General features: G+C 39.7%; 1 protein-coding gene across 5 annotated transcripts in view; it reads right to left on the bottom strand.

The window, feature by feature from the left end:
- Positions 1 to 6,009, bottom strand: part of Pold3 (DNA polymerase delta 3, accessory subunit) — a 47,646-nt gene extending 41,637 nt beyond the window's left edge. For 2 of the 5 annotated variants that reach the window (XM_004863238.4, XM_021243183.2), the window contains exons 1-2: positions 5,823 to 6,009; positions 4,471 to 4,526 (exon numbers count right to left, since the gene is read on the bottom strand). In XM_004863238.4, coding sequence (XP_004863295.1) covers positions 4,471 to 4,526; positions 5,823 to 5,882 — 116 coding nt within the window. In that variant the 5' untranslated portion in view covers positions 5,883 to 6,009. Of the gene's footprint in view, positions 1 to 4,470; positions 4,527 to 5,319 lie in introns of all 5 variants that reach the window. The other 3 variants (XM_087211329.1, XM_004863240.4, XM_087211330.1) reach the window with 3 other exon arrangements.
- Positions 6,010 to 21,676: the final 15,667 nt, after the last annotated feature.

Genomic DNA, 21,676 nt, shown 5'->3' with positions numbered 1-21,676 from the left:
AAATTCCAGACCAAAAAATCTATAAGCACAATAAAATGGTTGTCGTTAGCCACTAAATTTTGAGATGATTTGTCACACAGCAATAGTAATTAGAACAGTGATGAACTTTTGCAACAAAACTCCTGCCCTTATAGAGCTTCTATTCTAGTGGAGAAGACATGCATAACAAGCAAGAAAATGTCAGACAGTAAGAATTATGAAGTTGTGGGACAACTGGATACTCACTATTAGGGATTAGATCTAAAATGTCCCCCAAAAGTCTCATGTGTTCAGAGGTGGGACCTAGAGAGGTAATTGAATGATGAAGGCACTAATTTCATCAATGAGTTAATCTACTGATGAGTTCTTAGCTGAATGGGTTATTGGAGGAAGTACCTTACTGAGGGTGTGCCTCTGAAGGACATATCCTGTCCCCAACCACCCTCTCTCTCTGTGGCTCTTCCTTGCTCCCTCTGCTTACTGGCTGCCACAAAATGAGCATCTTTCCTCCAGCATGCTGTTTCTACCTTGGAGCCAGCCAACTATGGACTGAAGTACCTGATGAACTAAAATAAATCTTTTCTCCTTTAAGTTGTGTATGTCGGGTATTTTGGTCACAGTGATGAAAAAGTGACTAATATACCCACAAATACAAAAATGAAGTTGGATCCTTTCTTTACCCTGTGTACAAAATATTCCAAATAATTCCTAGAAGACAATCATATTTATGTATTTTAGCATTTCATTTAAAAATCTAATCAGAAAGTTTTAGTGTATTCTTTTTTCTCCCTTGGTTTTTTGTGACATGATCTTGCAACATAGTCTAGCTGGTCTTGAACTCACAATCTTCATGCCTTAGCCTCCTGAGTGCAGGATTTACCTGCATGCACCACCACACCCAGCTTGTGTATTCTTACTGTAAGGAATGAAGTATTTTTTTAGGTTAACAAGCACATGCTCTGTAGAAGACTTAAATACAGTGATAATTAGCAATGATTTATAAAATTAACAACAAATAGATCATACAATATAAAAGAATAAATGTAAGAAAAAATATGTACAACTCTTAGGAGAAAATAGGAATAAATCTTCATGACCTTGGGTTAATTAGGCAAAACCTTCTTAGATACTACATAAAAAGCACAAGCAACAGCCAGGCATGGTGGTGTATGCCTGTAATCCCAGAGGCTGAGGCAGGAGGATTGCCATGAGTTTGAGGGCAGCCTGGGCTACATAGTGAGTTCAAGGCCAGCCTAGAATATACAGTGAGACTCTGTCTCAAAAAACCAAAGAGGGCCAGGGATTTAGCTCAGTGGCACCACGCCTACCTCACAAGCACAAGGTCCTGAGTTCAATCCTGGGGGAAGGGGGAGGGGGGCAACAAAAGAAAAATAAACAGGACTTAGTCAACAATAAAAATGTCTGTGCTTCAAAGAACACCATAAAGAAAGTGCAACAAGTTGCCTGACAAAGAATTCAAAAGAATGATTTTAAGGGAAAAAATATAGAAAAGAAGGTCTAAACACAGTTGGGTGTGGTGGCACACACTTGTAATCTCCTCCCCCAAAAAAGGAAGAAAGGAAAGAAGGGAGGGAGGAAGGAAAATATGGTGCAAAATCTACAGAATGGGAGAAAGTTTTTACAAATCATCTACCTGATCAGGGTCTTATATCCAGAATATATAAAGAACTCTTAAAACTCAACAGTAAAGACAATTCAACAAGAAAAAAAAGGACAATTTTTTGATAAATATTCCTCCAAAGACAAATGGTTAATAAACACATGAAAAGATAATTAATATTTTTAGGGAAATGCAATCAAAACTATTTCTCATCTACTCTGAAGGTTAAAATAAAGATGAAATAAAAAACGTTGGGAAGAATGTGGAGAAATTAGAATCCTCATATGTTGGTGAGATTAAGATGACGCAGTCACTCTGAAAACTAGTCTGTCAGTTCCTCAAAATGTTAAACACAAGAGTTATCATATAAACCAGCAATTCCAATCCTAGCTATTACATACAAGAGAAATAAAAACATGTTCATACAAACATCTGTACACAAATGTTCATAATAGTCAAAATGTTCAAAATAGTCAAAATGTGGAAACAATCCAAATGATCATCAATAAATGAACAGATAAAATTTGGTATACCCACGTAATGGGCTAGCTGCGTCTGAAAAAAGATATGTTGAATTATGTCTGAAAAAAAATATGTTGAAACACTCACCAATACCTTAAGATGCAACCTTATTTAAAAACAAGGTTATTGCAGATTTAATTAGTTAAGACAAGATCATACTGTACTGGTAAGGTGGGCTTTTAATCCAGTATGAATGGAGTCTTTACAAGAAAATAGCTATCTGAAAATACAGACACACAAGAATACAGGATTACAATACTATGTGACAACAAAGGCAGAACCTGGAGTTATACAGCTACAAGGCAAGAAATGCTAAAGAATGCTAGCAAACTACCAGAGGGTGGACAAAAATAAGGAAGGTCTCTTTCTCCTAGGTTTCAGAGGATGCATGGCCCTGTCAACCCCTTGAATTTGGCCTTCTAGCCCCCAAAACTCTTCAAGTCATCCTGTTTGTATTTATGGCAGCCACAGGAGGAGGAAACTAATACACCGTATAATGAAATACTATTGAGACATAAAAAGGAATTAAATACTGAAGCATGCTACCACTTGGATAAACCTTGATAACATAGTGAAAGAAAACAGATATGCAAGACTATTATATGATTCTGGTTATATGAAATGTCCAGAAAGGACAAATCCATAGACAGAAAGACTAGTAGTTATCTAGGGCTGGGGGTGGGGTGGGTGAAAGCTGGGGGAAATGGTGAGTGTTAATGGGTATGATTTCTTTGTGGGGTGACAAAAATATTGCAAAATTAATTGTAATAGTTGCACAACTCTGAATATATTAACAACCATTAAACTGTACACTTTACAATGGGTGAACTATATGGTATGCAAATTATATCTCAATAAATCTATTTTTTTTAATTATGAAAGAAATTAACAGAATGCTATGCTAAGAGTTGGAGGGTATGGTGATATGTGAATAGCAGATTAGGGAAGGCTTGTTACAACATGTGAAATTTGAGCTAAAACTTGAAGGATGAGGAAAACCAGGAGAAGCAGCAGTTCAGGCAGAGGAAACAGCACAAAGGTCCCAGGGTGAGAATGAGTTTGTGAATAACAACAGATATGTAGAGAGTATAATAAATGAGGTGGAGAGCAGTATGGGATGAAAGCAGGAACCAGACAGCATGTTAATGCCATAAAAATGTTATATAACCAGGTTAACTACAGTAAAAGTACAGGCATCTTCAGTTCATCTTCAGGGAATGCCAGTCCTTGATCTGAATGTTTTAAACTCCAATAAGTGTATACAGTAAGAGTTGTTTCATTTCATATTTAAATATCCATACCCACAATGAACAATAATTTTCACAGATGTCTGTTCTCAAAGTTATTGAAACTCTTGGGCTGGGCCAGGACTGGTCTTGGGCAATCCCAGTCAAAACTAAATCCAACACCACCACCACCACCACCACCACCACCCCGCCCCCCCGCAAAACTAAATCCATCCCCGGGTTACCAAATCTATCCCCAGGCTAACTCTTTCAGGTCTTGAAAGCTTAAACTTCACAGCCAAGTCAGTCTCCTAGATTTGTCCAACATTAACCCACACAAAGCCAAATCAACCTCTTTTAGAGATAAGAGACTTTCTAATATTCAGTGGAATGTTCTTATGGGTACTCTTTCTTCCTCTCAAGGAATAGACAAAAATCAGACCATTCTTAGGAAACAAAACAAATTAAATGTGCATTTAACTCAATTTATGTGCACTCAACTGGTTCATCAATTCCTTTGTGACAGGCAATATTTGCACCTTTACAGGTCAAAAAATCTAAAGTTCATTCAAAAGCCTTTCCCTCTTGGCTTCAAGTTTGACCACCAGTTTCAGAAAGGAAAAGTGATACTGTAAAATCACAGGCAGTGTTCTTCACCACCCTAAACAGTCTCTTTTTAGCTTCACTTAAATAGTTACACTGTTACACTGTCATACAGCTTGTGTCAAACACCTGTTGACCTCATTCTGGAAGTATTTTAGTAACACCCAAAGATAGGCCTAAGAAGCACACCTGAAAATGCAGTGAAGATGTAAGATAACAAAACATATAAATCTGAGCTATAAACCGAATTTGCTAGCCCATTTAATAAATTTGGAAATGACAAAGTGATGTTAACCAGAAGCCAAGGATGCAGATGTATCCAGTAAACTATCACCACACATTTGTATATAGGTCTACTAAACTAAAAAGACACAAAGGTAGTAAATATAGTATTCTCTCCTATTTACTCAGAAAAAAAATCAGTTCTAATGTAGTAGCTATGTATACAGTACTTTAAAACAAAGCAAAATAAAACAAAAAATTTCAATGTCATTAAAATTGGAAGGAAGTTAGACTTACTGTTTGGCCTGGTTAACATGAACCCCTAGTGTATAGCTCAGCCACTTGTATGTTACCTGCAAGGAGAAGCATTTTTAAAAATGTTTTATTAAATGACAGTGGATCAGTCCCAAGACCCACTCCTAAAGATTCCTATTCTTAGAAGATTATGTTTTATAAATCATAATAGATGCCACTGCAATTTAGAACCATCTCTATCTGGGCAGGTAGAACCAAGATGCTTATCTTACAAATACCTAGAAGTTTGCTTCACGGACTGACTAATGCAAAAGTATCTAAAAATGCAGGCTGACTATATATAAAGAAAAACTCATTTTCCTCATACTCCTTATTTTATTTATACTTTTTCTTCACTGTCTCTGAAGGGACCACAACCAAAAACTATCCTAAAATTCACTCAAAAGCTCGATCACTTTTCAGTATGTGACTCAGAAACTTCTCTAAGAAAAACTGCAGCCATACAAACGTTAACGGTCACAGGTGGTGCAGATATCAGCAAATGAATGAAGTGGATGAATCTTTTATCAGGGATTAGACTGGGACCTACTGCAATCAATCTTTCATGCTTCCTTGACCCAGAATACCTGTTCTCTCAAGTCTCTTCAATTCTAACGTCTAACTTTCCAACAGTCCAACACTAATAAAGGCTACACAAAGACAGTGTAGTGTCAGTGGAAGAGACAGGTCCAAGTCGGGAACTACCTATCCCTTGCTAACCTAAATGAACAAGTTATTTGGACCCTCTGCTTCAACTTCCTCTTCCAGGGATACTACCACCGACCTGGGGGTGGGAAAGGGTGCTCACAGTAAAGTCTAAATACAATGTGTATCCAAAGTGTCTTGGCTTACAGTTGGCAGTCAGCCATCACGGTTTTGCAAAATGCGTCCGCAGCCACAACCTCACGTGATCTTTATACCAAAGGCAGGTTCAGCATCTATTTAAATTTCCAGGAAGAGGAAGTTGACTGCCTGCAGGTTAAATAACTTGCCGCTTAACCTTGATAAGATATAATTTCCTCAACTGTAAACTGGGACTTTAGACGCCAATCACCTGATAAAAGACAGGTGTTAGGTCGCCTTACAAATACCCTTAACTAACGACCCTCCCTCTGCGCTGATCTCCGAGGCCCCCGTCGGATGCAGAGTTCCTAACACTTTCAGCCAAGGCTTAATGCAAGCACAGGATGACCTCTCCAGCGAATCCTAGCTCGACCTGGGGCACTACAAGTGGTGGCAAATACCCCCTCCGCCAGGGTCACGAGGCCACAAGCACTAGGGTCAAGGCTCGCAGTGCCCTGGCCCGGCCCAGGATCCTAGTCGCACGCCCATTTTCCCCGGTCCTAGCTCCTCACGATCTTGTTCTGGTCCGTGACGAACTCGTCTATATTTTCCAGATAAAGCTGGTCTGCCATGGTGCTGTAGTGACGAGCACCGTCAGCCCTGAAACTAGAGCTCCCGCCGGCGGGAAACGACTTCACTCCCTCCCAGATCCCGGGTCGTTTCCCACGGCAACGGAGGCGTCGCGATACGGAGGCTCCAGAGGATCAAACTAGTCTCGCGAACGTCGCAGGCCTGAGTAGGTGGAACTAGTAGGAGCAAACCGGAAATGAAGGGCTAGGAAAGCAAGCCTGGACCCAGAAGTCTGTGTATGAAGTCAAGGCTTCCACATCTCACCTCTGGTGTTTGAAGACAGACCCAGGACCAAATACTTCACCTGTAGCAGCCACAGTCTTTCCACTTGTAAATTGATAAAATAATCTTTGTTGGTTGGGTGTGTAGATAAGCGGTACAATGCTTGCCTAGCGTGCACTACCTACGGTTCAGTCCTCAGCACCAGATTTGATACCTTTGTCACTATTTGATACCTTTGTCAACAAAAGTTATTAAACTACAAATTCTATTACAGGCACTTCTTTTTTTATTAGTTAAATTCTTTTATTGGTACATTTTAGGTATACAACACATTTACATTTCTCATTGGGAACTTGTACCTTGACATGATGCATGTTGGTTCTTATTTTTTCCCCATTCCAAGCCCTCCCTTCACGCCCTCCACCCTTCCCTATTTACAGAGACTTTATTTCCACTTTTTCCATTTTTCAGCATTTTTCCTTTCCCTTCTTTCCTTTCTCCTGCCCCTCCCACTGCCCCTACCCCTTTGGACCTTTTCTTCCTATTTTACATTATCAATTATTCATTCTAATCATTGGTACATTTTAGGTATACAATATAATGACATTCATCATTGGAACCTTTACATAATCTTTCTTGGTTCTTATTTTTCACCCTTGCCCAGCCCTCCAACCCCTCCATTCCTCCCTATTTACAAAGATTTTGTTTCCATTTTCCCATTGTCTCATATTAATTCCATTCCCTTCTTTCCTTTCCCCTACCCCTCCCACTTCCCCTTCCCCTTTGCCCCTTTTCTTCCTATTTCACATTATTTATTATACCTTTTAGTCCTTATTTACACTTTCAGTTTCTCACACCAGAGAAACTATTAGGTATTTACACATGTGTGTCCTATTTATTTCACTTAAAACTATCGCCTCAATGTGCATCCACTTAGCTATAAATGTCTCTAATTTCTCATTTTTTATGGCTGAGTAGTACTCCATTTTATTTAAAAACAAACCACATTTTCTTTATCCAGTCTCCAGTTGATGGGCATTTGGACTGTTTCTAAGTTTTAGCTATTACAAACTGTGCTGCTATGAACATGGGTGCACATATATCAATGTGGTATGATTCTTTTAATTCTTTGGGGAAGATTCCCAGCAGCAGAATAGCAGGGTCAAATGGGACTTCCAGTCCTAGTTCTTTGAGGTATCTCCATACTGATTTCCACAGTGCTTGCACCAGTCCACACTCCCAACAGCAGTGGAGCAGGGTTCCTCTTTCCCCACAGCCCTGACAGCATTTGTTATTGGTTGATTTCATGATAGCAGCCATTCTTTCTGGGGTGAAATGGAATCTCAGCGTTGTTTTCATTTGCATCTCTCGAATGACCAGTGATGTTGACCATTTTTTCATGTATTTATTTGCTATTTCTACTTCTTTGTCTGAGAAATGTCTGTTCATTTCAACTGTCCATTTTCGGATTGGGTCTTTAAATTTGGGAGGTCTGATCTTTTTAAGTGCTTAATAGATTCAAGATAGTAGCCCTTTGTCTGAGGAAAAGCAGGTGAAAATTTTTTCCCACATTGTGGGTTGTCTCTTCACACTGCTGGTGGTTTCTCTTGCTGTGCAGAAGCTTTTTAATAAGAAGAGATCCCACTTGTTGATTGTTTGAGCTAGTTCACGGGCAACTGAGGTTTTGTTCATAAAATCTTTTCCTACACCGATGTCTTCAAGAGTTCTACCTAACCTCTCTTCCAGCTGGTTCAGCGTTTCTATTTTAATATTTAGATCTTTAATCCATTTTGATTTTAGTTTAGTGCACGGCGAGAGATATAGGTCTAGTTTTAGTCTTTGGCAAGTTGAAACCCAATTTTTCCAGCACCATTTATTTAAAAAGGCTATCTTTCCTCCAGTGAGGGTGTTTGGCTCCTTTATCGAGGAGATGGCTGAGTGTGTCTGGCATTGTTTCTGCATCTTCTAATCTGTTCCACTGGTCCTCAGGTCTGTTTCTTTGCCAGTATCATGCTGTTTTTATCACAGTAGCTTTGTAGTAGTGTTGCAGGTTGGGGGTTGTGATACCCCCTGCCATGTCTCTGTTACCTAGAATTGCTCTTGCTATTCTGGGTCTCTTCTTGTTCCAAATGAATTTTTGGATTGTTTTCTCAAGGTCCATGAAGTATGCTTCTGGGATCTCAATTGGAATTGCATTAAATCTATATAGCAGTTTTTGAAGTATGGCCATTTTCACTATATTAATCCTTCCTCCCCAGGAGCAGAGGATGTCTGTCCATTGTCTGATATTATCTTCCATCTCTCTTTTCAGAGTGCCATAGTTTTCAGAGAAGAGGTCTTTGATTTCTTTTGTTAGGATGATTCCTAGGTAGTTCAGTTTTTTGGATGCTATTGTGAAAGGAATTATTTGCTCTATTTCTCTCTCAGTGAGTCTATTATTCATGTAGAGGAAAGCTATTGATTTTTGTGTGTTGACCTTGTAACCAGCTACTTGACTGAATTTGGTTATTAAGTCTAGAAGACTTTTGGTGGAGTTCTTGGGGTCTTCTATATAGAGTATCATGTCATCTGCAAATAATGACAATTTGACTTCTTCATTTCCTATATTTATTCCTTTTATTTCTTTCTCTTGTCTAATTGCCATGGCTAATGTTTCCAGAACTATATTGAACAAGAGTGGTGATAGTGGACATCCTTGTCTTGTTCCTGATTTCAGTGTGAAGGATTTCAGTTTTTGATATTGGCTGTTGGTTTTCCATAGATGGCTTTTATCAGTTTGAGGTAGAGACCATCTATTCCAATTTTTTGTAGGGTATTTGTCATAAACTCACGTTGGATTTTGTCAAATGCTTTTTCTGCATCTATTGAGATGATCGTATGGTTTTTGTCCTTGGCTCTATTGATATAGTGTATTACATTGATTGATTTGTGTATATTGAACCATCCCTGCATCCCTGGGATGAATCCCACTTGATCAGGGTATATGATCTTCTTGATGATCTTCTGCATTCTGTTTGCCAGTATCTTATTAAGGATTTTTGCATCTATGTTTATTAGTGAGATTGGCCTATAGTTCTCCTTTTCAGTTGGGTCTTTCTCTGCTTTGGGGATCAAGGTGATGCTTGCTTCCAGGAATGAATTTGGGAGTATTGCTTTTCTTGCAATTTCATTGAAGAGTTTAAACAGTAGTGGCAGTAGTTCCTCTCTAAATGTCTTGTAGAATTCAGCAGTGAAGCCATCAGGGCTCGAGCTTTTCTTAGTTGATCAATTTTTTATTACGTTTTCAATTTCATCAGTTGATACTGGGTTATTTAGAATTTTTAGGTCTTCTTCGTTCAACTTTGGTAATTCATATGTATCTAGGAATCTGTCCATTTCTCCTGTGTTGTCCATCTTATTGGCATATAGTTTCTGGAAGTAGGTATTGATGATCCTCTGGATTTCTGCTGGGTCTGTTGTCATTTCACCCTTTTCATTCCTAATTGCATGGATTTGGACCTTTTCTTTCCTTTTTCTGAGAAGGTTGGCTAAGGGTTTGTCAATTTTGTTGATTCTTTCAAAGAACCAACTCTTGGCTTCATTGATTTTTTTGTATCGTTCTTTTAGTCTCCATTGCATTGATTTCTCCTCTGATCTTTATAATTTCCTCCCTTGTATGAGCTTTGGGTTTGTCCTGCTTTTCTTTTTCTAGAAGCTTGAGGTTCAGCATCAGGTTGTTTAATTGGCTCGTTCTGTGTTTTCCTAATATGAGTATTCACTGCTATGAATTTCCCTCGTAAGACTGCTTTCATTGTGTCCCATAGATTCCGATATGTTGCATTGTCATTGTCATTTAATTGAAGGAACTGTCTGATTTCTTCTTTAATTTCCTCTGTGACCCATTGGTTATTCAGGAGTGTGTTGTTCAATTTCCACGTGTTTATGAAATTTTTCCTGTTACTTTTGCTATGGATCTCCAATTTCATCGCACTATGGTCTGATAATATACAGGGGATAACTTCAATTCCTTTGCACTTACTTAAACATGTTCTATGCACCAATATGTGGTCTGTTTTGGAGAATGACCCATGTGCAGCTGTGAAGAATGTGTATTCTGATTTTGTGGGGTGGAACACTCTGCAAACATCTATCTGTTAAGTTCATTTGTTCAAGAGTTCGATTGAGTTCTAGTATTTCATTACTTATTTTTAGTCTAGTTGATCTATCTATTTGTGACAGTGGGGTATTGAGGTACCCCACTGCAATTGTATTAGTGCATATATGACTTTTCATGTCTGTTAGTATTTGTTTTATATAGTTGGGTGTACTAGTGTTTGGTGCATAGATATTTATGATTGTCATCTCTTCCTGTTGGATTGTTCCCTTTACAAGGACATAGTGTCCTTCTTTGTCTCTCTTAATCAGTGTTGATTTGAAATCTACTTGATCTGCACAGAGGATAGCTACTCCTGCTTTTTTGGGGGTTCCCGTCGCATGGAGTATTGTCTTCCACCCTTTAACTTTCAATCTATGAGGTGCATTTTGAATTAAGTGTGTTTCTTGTATGCAGCATATTGTTGGATTTTGCTTCTTGACCCATTCTGCCAGTCTATTTCTTTTGATTGGTGAATTGAGACCATTAACATTGATGGTTATAACTGAAATGTATTGACTTGTCATTGCCATGACTTTTTCTTTCTGTTGGGTTCTCCCCCTTTACATTGAATTTCTTGTCATGCCAGATGGGTTCATTCTGCTTTGCTTCCTGGGGTTGTGATCCTCAATGTCTGTTCCTAGGATATTGTGTAAAATTTTTTGGAGTGTTGGTTTGGTATTCACAAAGTTCCTAAGGTGCTCTTTATCATGAAAGTATCTTATTTCTCCATCAATTTTGAAAGATAATTTTGCAGGGTACATCAATCTGGGTTGGAGGCTGTTTTCTTTTAGGGCTTGGAATATGTCACTCCAAGCTCTTCTTGCCTTGATGGTTTGTGTTGAGAAGTCTGCTGTGATTCTGATGGGCTTTCCTTTGTATGTGATTTGTTTCTTTTCTCTAACTGCTTGTAGAACTTTGTTCTTCTTTTGAATTTCTGGAATCTTAACTATTACATGCCTATGTGTAGATTTTTTTGATCAAGGCTATTTGGAGTCCTATATGCCTCACTTATCTGTATGTCAAGTTCTTTACCCCTCTTTGGGGAGTTTTCTGCCATTACTTCTGTGAAGAGTTTTTTTATGTCATCTCCACTCTCTCCTCTTTCTTCTTTGACTCCAATTAGTCTTATGTTATTCTTCTTCGCATCATCTATCAGCTGCTGGATTGATTTCTCATATTTCCTTACAATTTTGAAGAAATTCTTCTTTTCCTGGTCACTTATTGCAATCTGATCTTCTATATCTGAAATTCTGTTCTCACATTGGCTCATTCTGCTGTGTAGACTTTCAGTGGAGTTTTTCATGTCCTGGAAATCTATTTGCATCTGTTTTACGGATTCCATTTGTTTCCTATGTTGGAATTCCATCATGTTCTTCAGCTCCTCTCTAGATTTATTAATCATGTCTTGCACTATGGGCACAATCTCTGCTGTTATCTGAGAAATTATTTCTGATTTCATTTTTTCCAGATCCTCTTTTGTTGCCAGTTCAGTGCATCCAGGTGGCTGAGTATCAGAGTGTTCCATCTCATTTCCCTTTGAGGTTGCTGTAGGTGATCTGGAAGTCTGATTTTGAGACTTATTTATGTGTCTTCTCATTTCAACCCGCCGTGGGGGGACATGCGGTGCTGTTGACGCCCGTGTGGCTCACCTCCTCTGAGCTAGGAGAGGTGGGACAGTGGCTCAGAAGCCCCTTCCTCTGGGCTGGGAGCGGGGGGACAGATGGGACCCCAAAAGCCCTTTCCTGTGGGCTGGGAGTGGAGGGATGGATGTTGGCCAGGAAGCCTCTTCCTCTGGGCCCGGAGCGGCGGGCTGTATGGTGCCCCAGAAGCCCCTTCCTCTGGGCCAGGAGCAGTGGGACTGTGGCTCAGAAGCCCCTTCCTCTGGGCGGGGAGCGGTGGGATGGTGGCTCAGAAGCCCCTACCTCTGGGCCGGGAGTGGTGGGATGGATGGTGGCCCAAAAGCCCTTTCTACAGGCACTTCTTAAGCAGTAATGGCACAACAGTGGATAATAAAGACAAAAGTAAGTAATTTTGGTAGTTGACTGGGATAAAGAGCACTGCCTGTTATCCCTCAGAAACTAAATTTCTCTCAGGGAATGTTTCAAATAGAAGTAGGAGCATTGACCAAGAAGAGAAAGTTTATTATATCTCCTGGAATGTTGGGAGAAGAGGCCAATTAGGAGAGGAGACTTGGGAGAAGCCAAATTGTGCTGTCCTGTGAGGTTGTGTGAGGGGGCACATGAACCTCGAGGAAGTTTTTATACTGGGGAATTTCAAACAAACTCTCTCCTAACATCACCAAAATATGAAACAAAACAAACAAATATCCTTAATAATTCCACTCAGCAGAAGCTAGTGTAGTTCAGTACCACAGCATAATGTATAAGCAACCACAGCATAATGGATAAGCAAATAGGCTCTGGAGGTATACTGCCTGTATTTGAATCCTGGTTTTGCTACTTGTGTGACCTTAGGGCATTATTTAACTCCTAGAAGCCCGTTTCCTCATATATAAAATGGGAATAATACTAGGACCTGCTTCAAAGTTTTGTTGCAATATTTATTCATTCAAAGTTAGCAAAAGCCTACCACAGGCCAGACATTGTTCTGGGTCCAATGAGTCACTGGGAATACAGGTGTGATCAATAATACAAAGCTTACATTCTCATGGAGGTATTTAAAAGAGGGGTAGTGGTGGTAAATAGTGGTGCCCTGGACTGAAATATGAAAGACTGGGAGAAAGAGCAGATGACAAGTCGAATGATTCAATTTGGTCAGAGTTATAATTGAAATAATCTACATAAAGCCTTCACACTGTACCCACCCACAATAAAATCAATACAGTTGGAAATTACTTTATTATGTAACAGGCACATTGTAGCAGGTGCTTTGAGAGTGATATTTTCATTTAATCCTCATAGCAACCCTCTAAGTGAATTGTGTTGGTTTAGGAGGGAACCAAAGATAGTAAATGCTGGTAAATAAATGTAGGACTGTGTCCAGGAGATTAGTGCCTTCTTTACACAATTACTGAAAAGCCTGGCTTTAGGGTTAAAAGTAAAACAAAAGTCTACCCCTTGGTATTTTTATTCTCATAAATCATAGATGAACATCCTATAGTTTGTGTGCATTCCTTAGATAATAATAGCTATTATTTATTAAGCATCTACCACGTTGTGGGTACCTTGCTTCTAAATGAGTGGGTACCTAAACGAAATGACTCATTTAACCTCAAACAACCCTGTTACAGTCTATCATCCCTTCCCCCACCAAAAAAGAAAAAGGAGGTGGCCCAAATTTGGCATCAACTTTATATTGTTAATGAGAAATAGGAATAAGAAACAATTCCATATAGGTTCCAGAACAAGGTTTGCTTGAACAAGTAGCTGAATAGTATTTTAGAATTATCCTCTTTATAATATGACATCAGCATTTAATAAGTTCTCAATAAATGTTTATTATTGACAAGTTCAATTACACTAAAGGCAGTGCAACTTAGAAGAAAACAAGGAGACCTCAAATATATTCACTATTATTTATCATTCATTGAGGTGCATACAATATTAGAGCTTTTATTTAAATATTCTCAGTTTAATCTTTAAAACAATCTATAAGTAAATACTATTACCTACTATTTTATAGATGTCATATAGCTTTAATCATTATCTCTATTTTAAAATAAAGCAATTGGAGTGCAAAGACGTTAAGTAATTTGCCCCAGACCATTTAGGTAGTAAGTACTGATGTGTTTTCATTCCTGGTGTGCCCCCAAACCCATGCTCTCAACACTGTGCTTGTCTTTAGGTGAAAACATTTGGCTGACTTTTGTTCTCTTTCTTGTATTATTTTTTCTTATACATGTTTGAATGTTTGCACGAATCTATCATTTTGTAATCAGAAAAATAAACATTCACTTTGAAAAAAAGTGGAGACTTTAGCAATGTAAAATTAACTCCTATTTGAAATGTAAAATGCAAATCTTCAAAAAGAAATAGAACTACCATTCCAACTTACGTCTTTTTTTTTTTTTTTTGGTACCAGGAATTGAACTCGGGACCTTGGACTTGCAAGGCAGGCACCGGAACCACTGACCTAAATCCCTGGCCCCCAACTTACATCTTAAATGCTTCTTTAAAAACAAACAAAAATCTCATTCCCTATTAATTAAGGATGAGGTTTAACATAGGTGCCTTATGTTGAGAATATAGCAGTTCTCCAGAAAGCAGGGCAAACAATCAACCTAAGTATTTGCTAAACCAGTAGAGGCCAGTCAAAACTGCTGGCGATATTGGTGTCAGGTGATACCAGCAGTGGGAGCTATGGATCAAGAGACTTTAGCCTCCATATCTCAAAAAAGAACCCATGTTTGGCATCAGAAATACCAGTCTGTCTATGCCTTTGGTTAAAAGAGGCATATACAGAAAGGGACAGATGCTTTTTTGAGGGGTGGAGAGAGAAGAGGCAGAGATAAGACACATGCAAAGGTGCCAAGGAAAGATCACTTAAAATGATAAAGCCACGCTGGCAAACAGTTTGGCAGTTTCTTATAAAGTGAAGTATATGCTGACCACATCACCCAGCCATCTCATCCTGGGGTGTATTAGCCCCTAAAAAATGAACTCCCCATGATAAATGTAATCCACCTACTGCAAATATGTACTAATAAAAAAAAATGAAAACATTTGGCTACATAGGAAGCTTTTTTCTATATCTTGAGCATGGTGGCAGTTATGCTATTGTCCATGTCTATAAAAACTCATGAAACTATATACTTACAATTGCTGAACTTTATTATATATTGTACCTCAAAAAATGATTAGAAAATAATGCTAATAAAAAAGGTAATTTAAAAAAAGAAATACCAGTCTGACCTTCCTCTTTTTTTCTTCTTCATCCTCTCATCATCCCAGAAATGACTGGGAGCAGTAAATCTAATGACTTGGACAGGGTCTGCACGGGGAAATTGAAACAGGGCTCAATGTTGGGGCAGGGTAAGAAGCAGTCTACCTATAGGTAGGCAGAATCCTCATACTCAGAGTAGGACAAGGGGTTCAGGGCTCTGGTAAGGAAAGGCCTAGAGGAGCAGCCTAGGAAACATAGCAACTTCCTGGGCTTTCAGACTGCCACAATCCCCCTGGGGACAGAATTCTACACAGGGTAATAGGCCAGGACCAAGAAGTACAAGATTAAAAATTTTGACTTGGAGGCTATATAACTGTCCAGGGGTTATTGTAGAGTGTCGAGGACTCAGAACTTATTGACACAAAGGTATTTGGTAGACCATCCATTCATGCAATGCATTGTTAAAGGTCTCCTGTATACCAGGCCCTATGTGACTAAAAGGGACACAGAATGGTCTTCTTCTTAGGGAGTTAACAGTCTGATTTTCAGGCTAGGTTAGTCATCTCCTTTGTGTTCCCATGGCACCTGTGATTCTCTCACACTGCATGCAGAGGAAATGGAGAAAAACTTTTGGACTTGAGTATCTAGGGCTAGACATCTTTTCCTTTAACTGTAGGCAAGATATATAAGAAATGAACCCAGAGTGCTCTTTGTTATGGATTTTTAACAACACAGAACAAACCTATATTTCTTCTTTGGTAAAATGTTGTTTTATGAGAACACATGTATCTTGTATAGACTGTCTTATGGAATACACAGCCACCAAGGCCAGGGCGCATCAACCTCCTGACAGCTGGGGAGGCAGGATCCCAAGGGACAGTGTGACAAGCCTCCAGGTGCTTGTTCTAAAGCACCTGATGAGTTCTACAGAAAGAAACCAATGTAAAATCCCTGCATCATCAAATCTAAGTGGGCAAGCCAAAAGGACCCTCAGATACTGGTTCCTTTGTGTCACACCCACACGATCAGCCTGTGTATTTCTCAACTCAATCACCAGAAGTCCACATTTCTACTTTTGCTGCCTCAGAAATATAGAAAAAATGTAGGAGGACCCCACCCCCAACTTCATATACTTTGTGTATTTTTTTTCTTCCTCCCTTTGCTTGGAGGCTTGGAGGGTGCTTTTGGAATAGTAACAGTAAAAGTGAAGAGGTTTGGAAACTGGTTATGAGAGGTGTTGCCTTAAGTATATCATTTCTGAAATCTTAAAATGTGGTGAGATTGACATACTGGGGTAGAAAGAAGCACATGATAGTTCTCTCAAAGACCATTGCTTTTTGGTTCCAAAATGCTGACTTTCTATGGAATGCCATGCAGGCTCAGGTTTAGTGTCCAGTAAAGAAAGGCAAAGGCCTTTGCATAGTCTTCTTGGTGTGGACTGCTCCCTCTTCTTCCTTGTCTAGCTTGACATCACTGCTTCTTTCCATATGACTGTTCTGTTCTCTTCTTTGGCTTACTCACATTTTCTCCTTCCTTTCCCCATCCCTATCACTAACCTCACATTTTCTAAACTCTTGTCTGCTTCATAATTCTTAAATGTCTGAACCTTACTTGACCAGCTTGCTTCAATTTTTAAAAAAAATCTCAAATTATCAAAATCTTGTTTGAGAGACTGAATAGCCAAAGGACAGGTTCCTCTTGGAAAGTTACTCATTCAAACACTAGAATACATGAGACGTGGTATTGGCTGGGGACAGGTAAGTCAACAGTTATGAGTGGGGCCACCCAATGAGCTGACATGTCTAATGGGCTGTAGCGTAGGATATGTCTGTACTTAGATGCAAGCTTATAGATCATAACTAGAGGATACCCAGGGATAGAGCTGAAAGTAGAACCCCAGGAAACACCAGCAGTTAAAGGAACTACAAAGGAGGAATTGCCTAAAAAGGTAACTGACAGGAAGAGAGATCCCTGGGAATACTCAATGAGGAAAAAAGGAGAAGTGAATTTGAAGGAATTATCACTGCATCAAATGCCTCCCCTAAATGGCAGGTAGGGATTGAGAGGAAAGCACTGGATTTGACAATTAGAGGCCTCTGACGGCATTAGCCAGAGGAGTGAGAGGTACAATAGTAGTTTGGTGGTTAAGAAATGAGAAAGAACAAGAAGAGCTACAGACAGGATGGAGGCAACTTTAGCCAGTTAACCATGTAGACATGGAGAGGTTGGTAGGATTAAGGATGGCCATGAGGCTCATAACATATCTGCCTAAGCAATAGTGGGAAGAGAAGTGGTGGGTGTTTGTCTTAGAAGCAGGAATGACAAGGATTCTGGGGCCACCTCCAACTAGATGAACTGAAGGCTTGAATCTACAGGAAGATGGCTTGCAGTAGATCCTCACTTCTTCAAAGGTCTTTTCATGTTTGGATTCCCAGCCTCCTAACGTGGCCACCACTGGCTTAGGGTAGAACCTTAGCAAATATTTGTTAACTGATAACTGAATGGGTGAATGGATGAAACTGAATTAAATATTGTTCTGCTCTACAATCCCTTTTGTTGAGCTATAGAATATTGTTTGTGGAAGGTGTTGTCTACTTTTCATTCCACTGAATTGTTATATAATCTGTTATCAGTGTAAGCATTATTGATAAGCTAACGGGGGAAATCTCAGCTTCCTTCAAAGGCTCAGTGACCAGAAATGGGGGGGTGACCTTTTAGGGACAAAAGTTAGGACCAAGCCTAGGGCCTAACTTGGCTAGAGAACTGAAAGGCACACTGTTGCTGGAGGCCCCAGAAGGAGGCTTTGAACACTCCTACGCATACTACCTTTACACATGGAGGTTTAGCAGGCACTCCGTACACCATGGGATAATTGAAGGGCCTTATCTTTCAATATTTTCTTCCAAGACTCTACAGTAAAATACAGGATCAGATGGTAGACATCCCAAACTAACTCTCCTCATTTCCTCTTCCTCTGTCCCTAGCGGGGATGTCTCCATTACATCCCTGACTTTCTTGCACCTACCCTATTTCAGACCCTTTTTGTCATCAGTCCTTTTTGTTTGTTTCTTTGTTTGTTCATTTAAGTTGTGCTTCTGCTTAATAAAGAAATTCATGCTCATCCACTCTAGTTTTGTCTCTGTTCCAATCTACTTTGTCCTGCCTCAGTTTACCTCTAATACAAGTTCCAGGATAATGTTTCTAAAACACAGATCTGCAGACTATAAAAGAATGATGATTCCTCAAACAACAAAACCCATCTTGCTTTGTCTGCTTTAATCAGTCAGAGGGAGGGCTGGGTGTGTAGCTCAGTGATGCCACACCTGCCTGGCAAGTGCAAGGCCCTGAGTTCAATTTCCTGTACTAGAGGAAAAAAATCAGTCAGAGGGAGACTTTTGATCCCTGGTGAGGCAGGTTATTCCCCCACTCAGCCTGAAGCAGCCATAAGAAGATAGGCCTTTGGGTCCTATGCATCCCTTAAGAATGTGTTTGTGTGTGTGTGTGTGTGTGTGTGTGTGTGTGTGTGTGTGTGTGTTGGGGGGTGAGATAGGTTAGAAGAAATAAATATAGGTAGAAAAGTGTCTACAGCCATATCACCCTAAACATGCCTGATCTTGGAAGCTAAGTAGGGTTGGGCCTGGTTAGTACTTGGATGGGAGAAAAGAGACAAAAATAATAATTTAAAAATTGTGCTTTTAAGAAAACTACAACTTTGGGACACAGTTAAAGTTACCCATGGTTTTCCATATTGGTATTACCTAGGTTGTTTATTGACTTTTCTTCCAGGCCCATCACACCCAAAATCCTTAAAAATACTATGTCTAGGGCCAGGGATTTAGCTCAGTGGTTCTGCCACCTGCCTCATAAGTGCAAGGTCCCGAGTTCAATCCCGAGTACCAAAAAAACCCCCAAAAAACTGTGTCTAAAAATTAACTTAGTTAATAAAGTAAAGGGCAGGAAGCTGATTTTAAGATAAAAAAACAGATTGAGAAAGTTCAAAGAATGTATCTAGGCTAAACATCTTAGATCACCCATCTGGAAAAAAGAAAACAAACAATAGTCTGGCCTCATGCCATGTACTTGTAAAATAGGCCATTATCTTTCTGTGGGTGGGCCATCTTTTTCTCCTGTAGTAAACCAAGCCCAAACTTTCCAAAGATTTACTAATTCTATAGATTTCCACTGCCAAAAACATAAATATTTCTAGCTCCAGACTTTTTCTTGAAGGTCCACACTCTATATCTTTGAGTGTGTACTTTCTAGATTCTGCCTTATAAGTTCCTTTATGCCTCTGAGAGAGAGAGAGAGAGATCTGGTAGTGTTACTCCCTGTTTAAAATCCCTCTGTGGTTTCCTATGGATTTCGGATACTATACTAGATAAAGCCCCAATTTCTTAGCAGAGAAGAAAGGAACACTCAAGTATTTTAGGATCTGGTTCTTCTTTCTCTACTTCCCTCTTTGGCAATGTCAGACTGCAGTGTTGTGAGCAACATTCAACAGCAACATGCTTTTGTTTCCTGCTTTCCTACAGTTTGAAACACTGCCCTCTATTCCACTCCACCCTTTGTGCCTGAAAACTACCAGGTCTCTTCCATGGCCTCCCTCTTACAGCCTCCTGTGGATTATGCACCTAGCCCACATGGTACCACTGCCCCTCCTCTCACATAGCCTCTTTGTATTTCAGCTTTCAATTGCCATGAGAAATCCAAGGACATCAGGCATTTGGGGAACTGGGTAGTGTATTAAAGATGTGACAGGTATAGAGAAGACAACTATATTGTTCATCAAAGTCAGCACCTAAAATTAACCACCCAAGTTCTTTCCTCTCTAAAATTCCTTTCCTTTAGTCAGCATCCCATACCTGTTTATCCTCATCTGCTCCTCTCCACTTGTTAGGAGTGTGTGTGTGTGTGTGTGTGTGTGTGTGTGTGTGTCTGTGTGTATGTGCATGTGAACTTTTCCTTGTTTCATGCAACCCCAACCCACCTTCTCTCTACCCCAGTGCTAGGTGGCAAGCCTCATGGGGTTGGTCTCTTAATCTCTTTTCAGGATATTTTTGCAACAGTTGTTTAAAAAATATAAAGAGATGTCCACACCATACATATATGTGTCCCCAAGTTTTCTCTGAGTGCCTCAAGGCCAGGCCTGTCAATGTCTGATTCATCTCTGGTCTAGCTGGGGCCTACTCAGCACCACTGTCATGGCTGGGCCATAAGTGAGCCACTGGACCGTGGTGTGGCAAAACTGGCCTGGAGAATGTGGGATAACAGGTCAGTGAGAAACGGCCTTCATTTCCCATCCTGGAAAGCTCTGGTTTCATTCTGCCTGCCTTCACCACCTCTCATTATTCTCAAAGCTGATTTCATACCCAGAAAAATATCCTCAGCCTCTGTCTATAAGCTCTGCCTCTTAGAACCCCATTAAATCACACAAAGGAACTATCCATCTGCTGGGTACTTTCACAAGGCATTTCCCCTTCTAGAAAGGTGGCCTGCCCCTGTGGCAGTCCTAGGAGCCACATTTTCCACAGATCACCTCACTTAAGAGGTTTGTTCTATTCTTACAACTTATCCCTGAGCACAGGCCTGTTATCTCAGCCTCCCCAGGAGTCTCCCTGTCTGCAGGTCTACCTCCTCCTGTCTGTCCTCCACACTAACAACAGAAAGATGATTCTAATGTCAAACTCACCTTGAACCCCCCCACCACAAACTGATTCACTGCTTTATTTTAATTGGGAGACAGTTTACACATCATAAAATTCTTAAGTCATTATATTACAGTGATACATGCATACCAATGTTTATAGCAGCACAATTCGTAACAGCTAAATCCTAGAAGCAGCCTGTATACCTATCAACAGATGATTGGATAAAGAAAATGTGGTATCTATCTATATATAATGGAATACTACAGGGCTATAAAGAATGACACATTTGAGGCATTTGTGAGAAAATAGATCCACCTGGAAAACATAATGTTGAGTGAAATAAATCAGGCACAAAAGCTTCAATACCATGTAGTACTCTCATTTGAGTGAGGCAAAGTACAAACAAAGAAAATGATAAAAGATGGGTGGGAAGGGACAAGGGGACAGATCTCCAAGGGGTAAGGAGGAGGGGAAGGGAAAATGAGAGGAATAAAGATGTGCCATGTACAGGAACCTAATAATCCCAATTAATGTAAACACTATATGCCATAATGTGAGCTAAGACAAATAATATCAACAAGTAAGAGAAAGAGGATGGGGAACAGGAGGAAGAGGAGGAGAAGAGGAGAAGGAGCAGGAAGTGAAAGAGGATTAAGAAAAAAAAGAAACAAGCTGTAATATGTATATGCAACCACTCCCCAAGATGATTGTAAACTGCATGAATTGCAAACATGTACTAATAAAATAAAAAATATTAAAAATTTACCCATTTATTTATATAGCTGAATGAGTTTCAATGAACTTATACAGTTGTACATGCATCGTCAAAATTCAATTTTAGAATACTTCTATCACTCCCTCAAAATTCATTTGTGGTCTCATTTCCTGCTTATGCAGTCAATTCCTGCTCTCTCTGACCCCTGGCAACAACTGATTTTCTTTCCGTCAC

The sequence above is a fragment of the Heterocephalus glaber genome, unplaced genomic scaffold (assembly GCF_053883595.1).
Source record: "Heterocephalus glaber isolate CG9 unplaced genomic scaffold, H.glaber_assembly_v1.0 deba00001428, whole genome shotgun sequence".
NCBI lineage: Eukaryota > Metazoa > Chordata > Mammalia > Rodentia > Bathyergidae > Heterocephalus > Heterocephalus glaber.
This window is presented reverse-complemented; position numbering and strand designations above follow the sequence as displayed.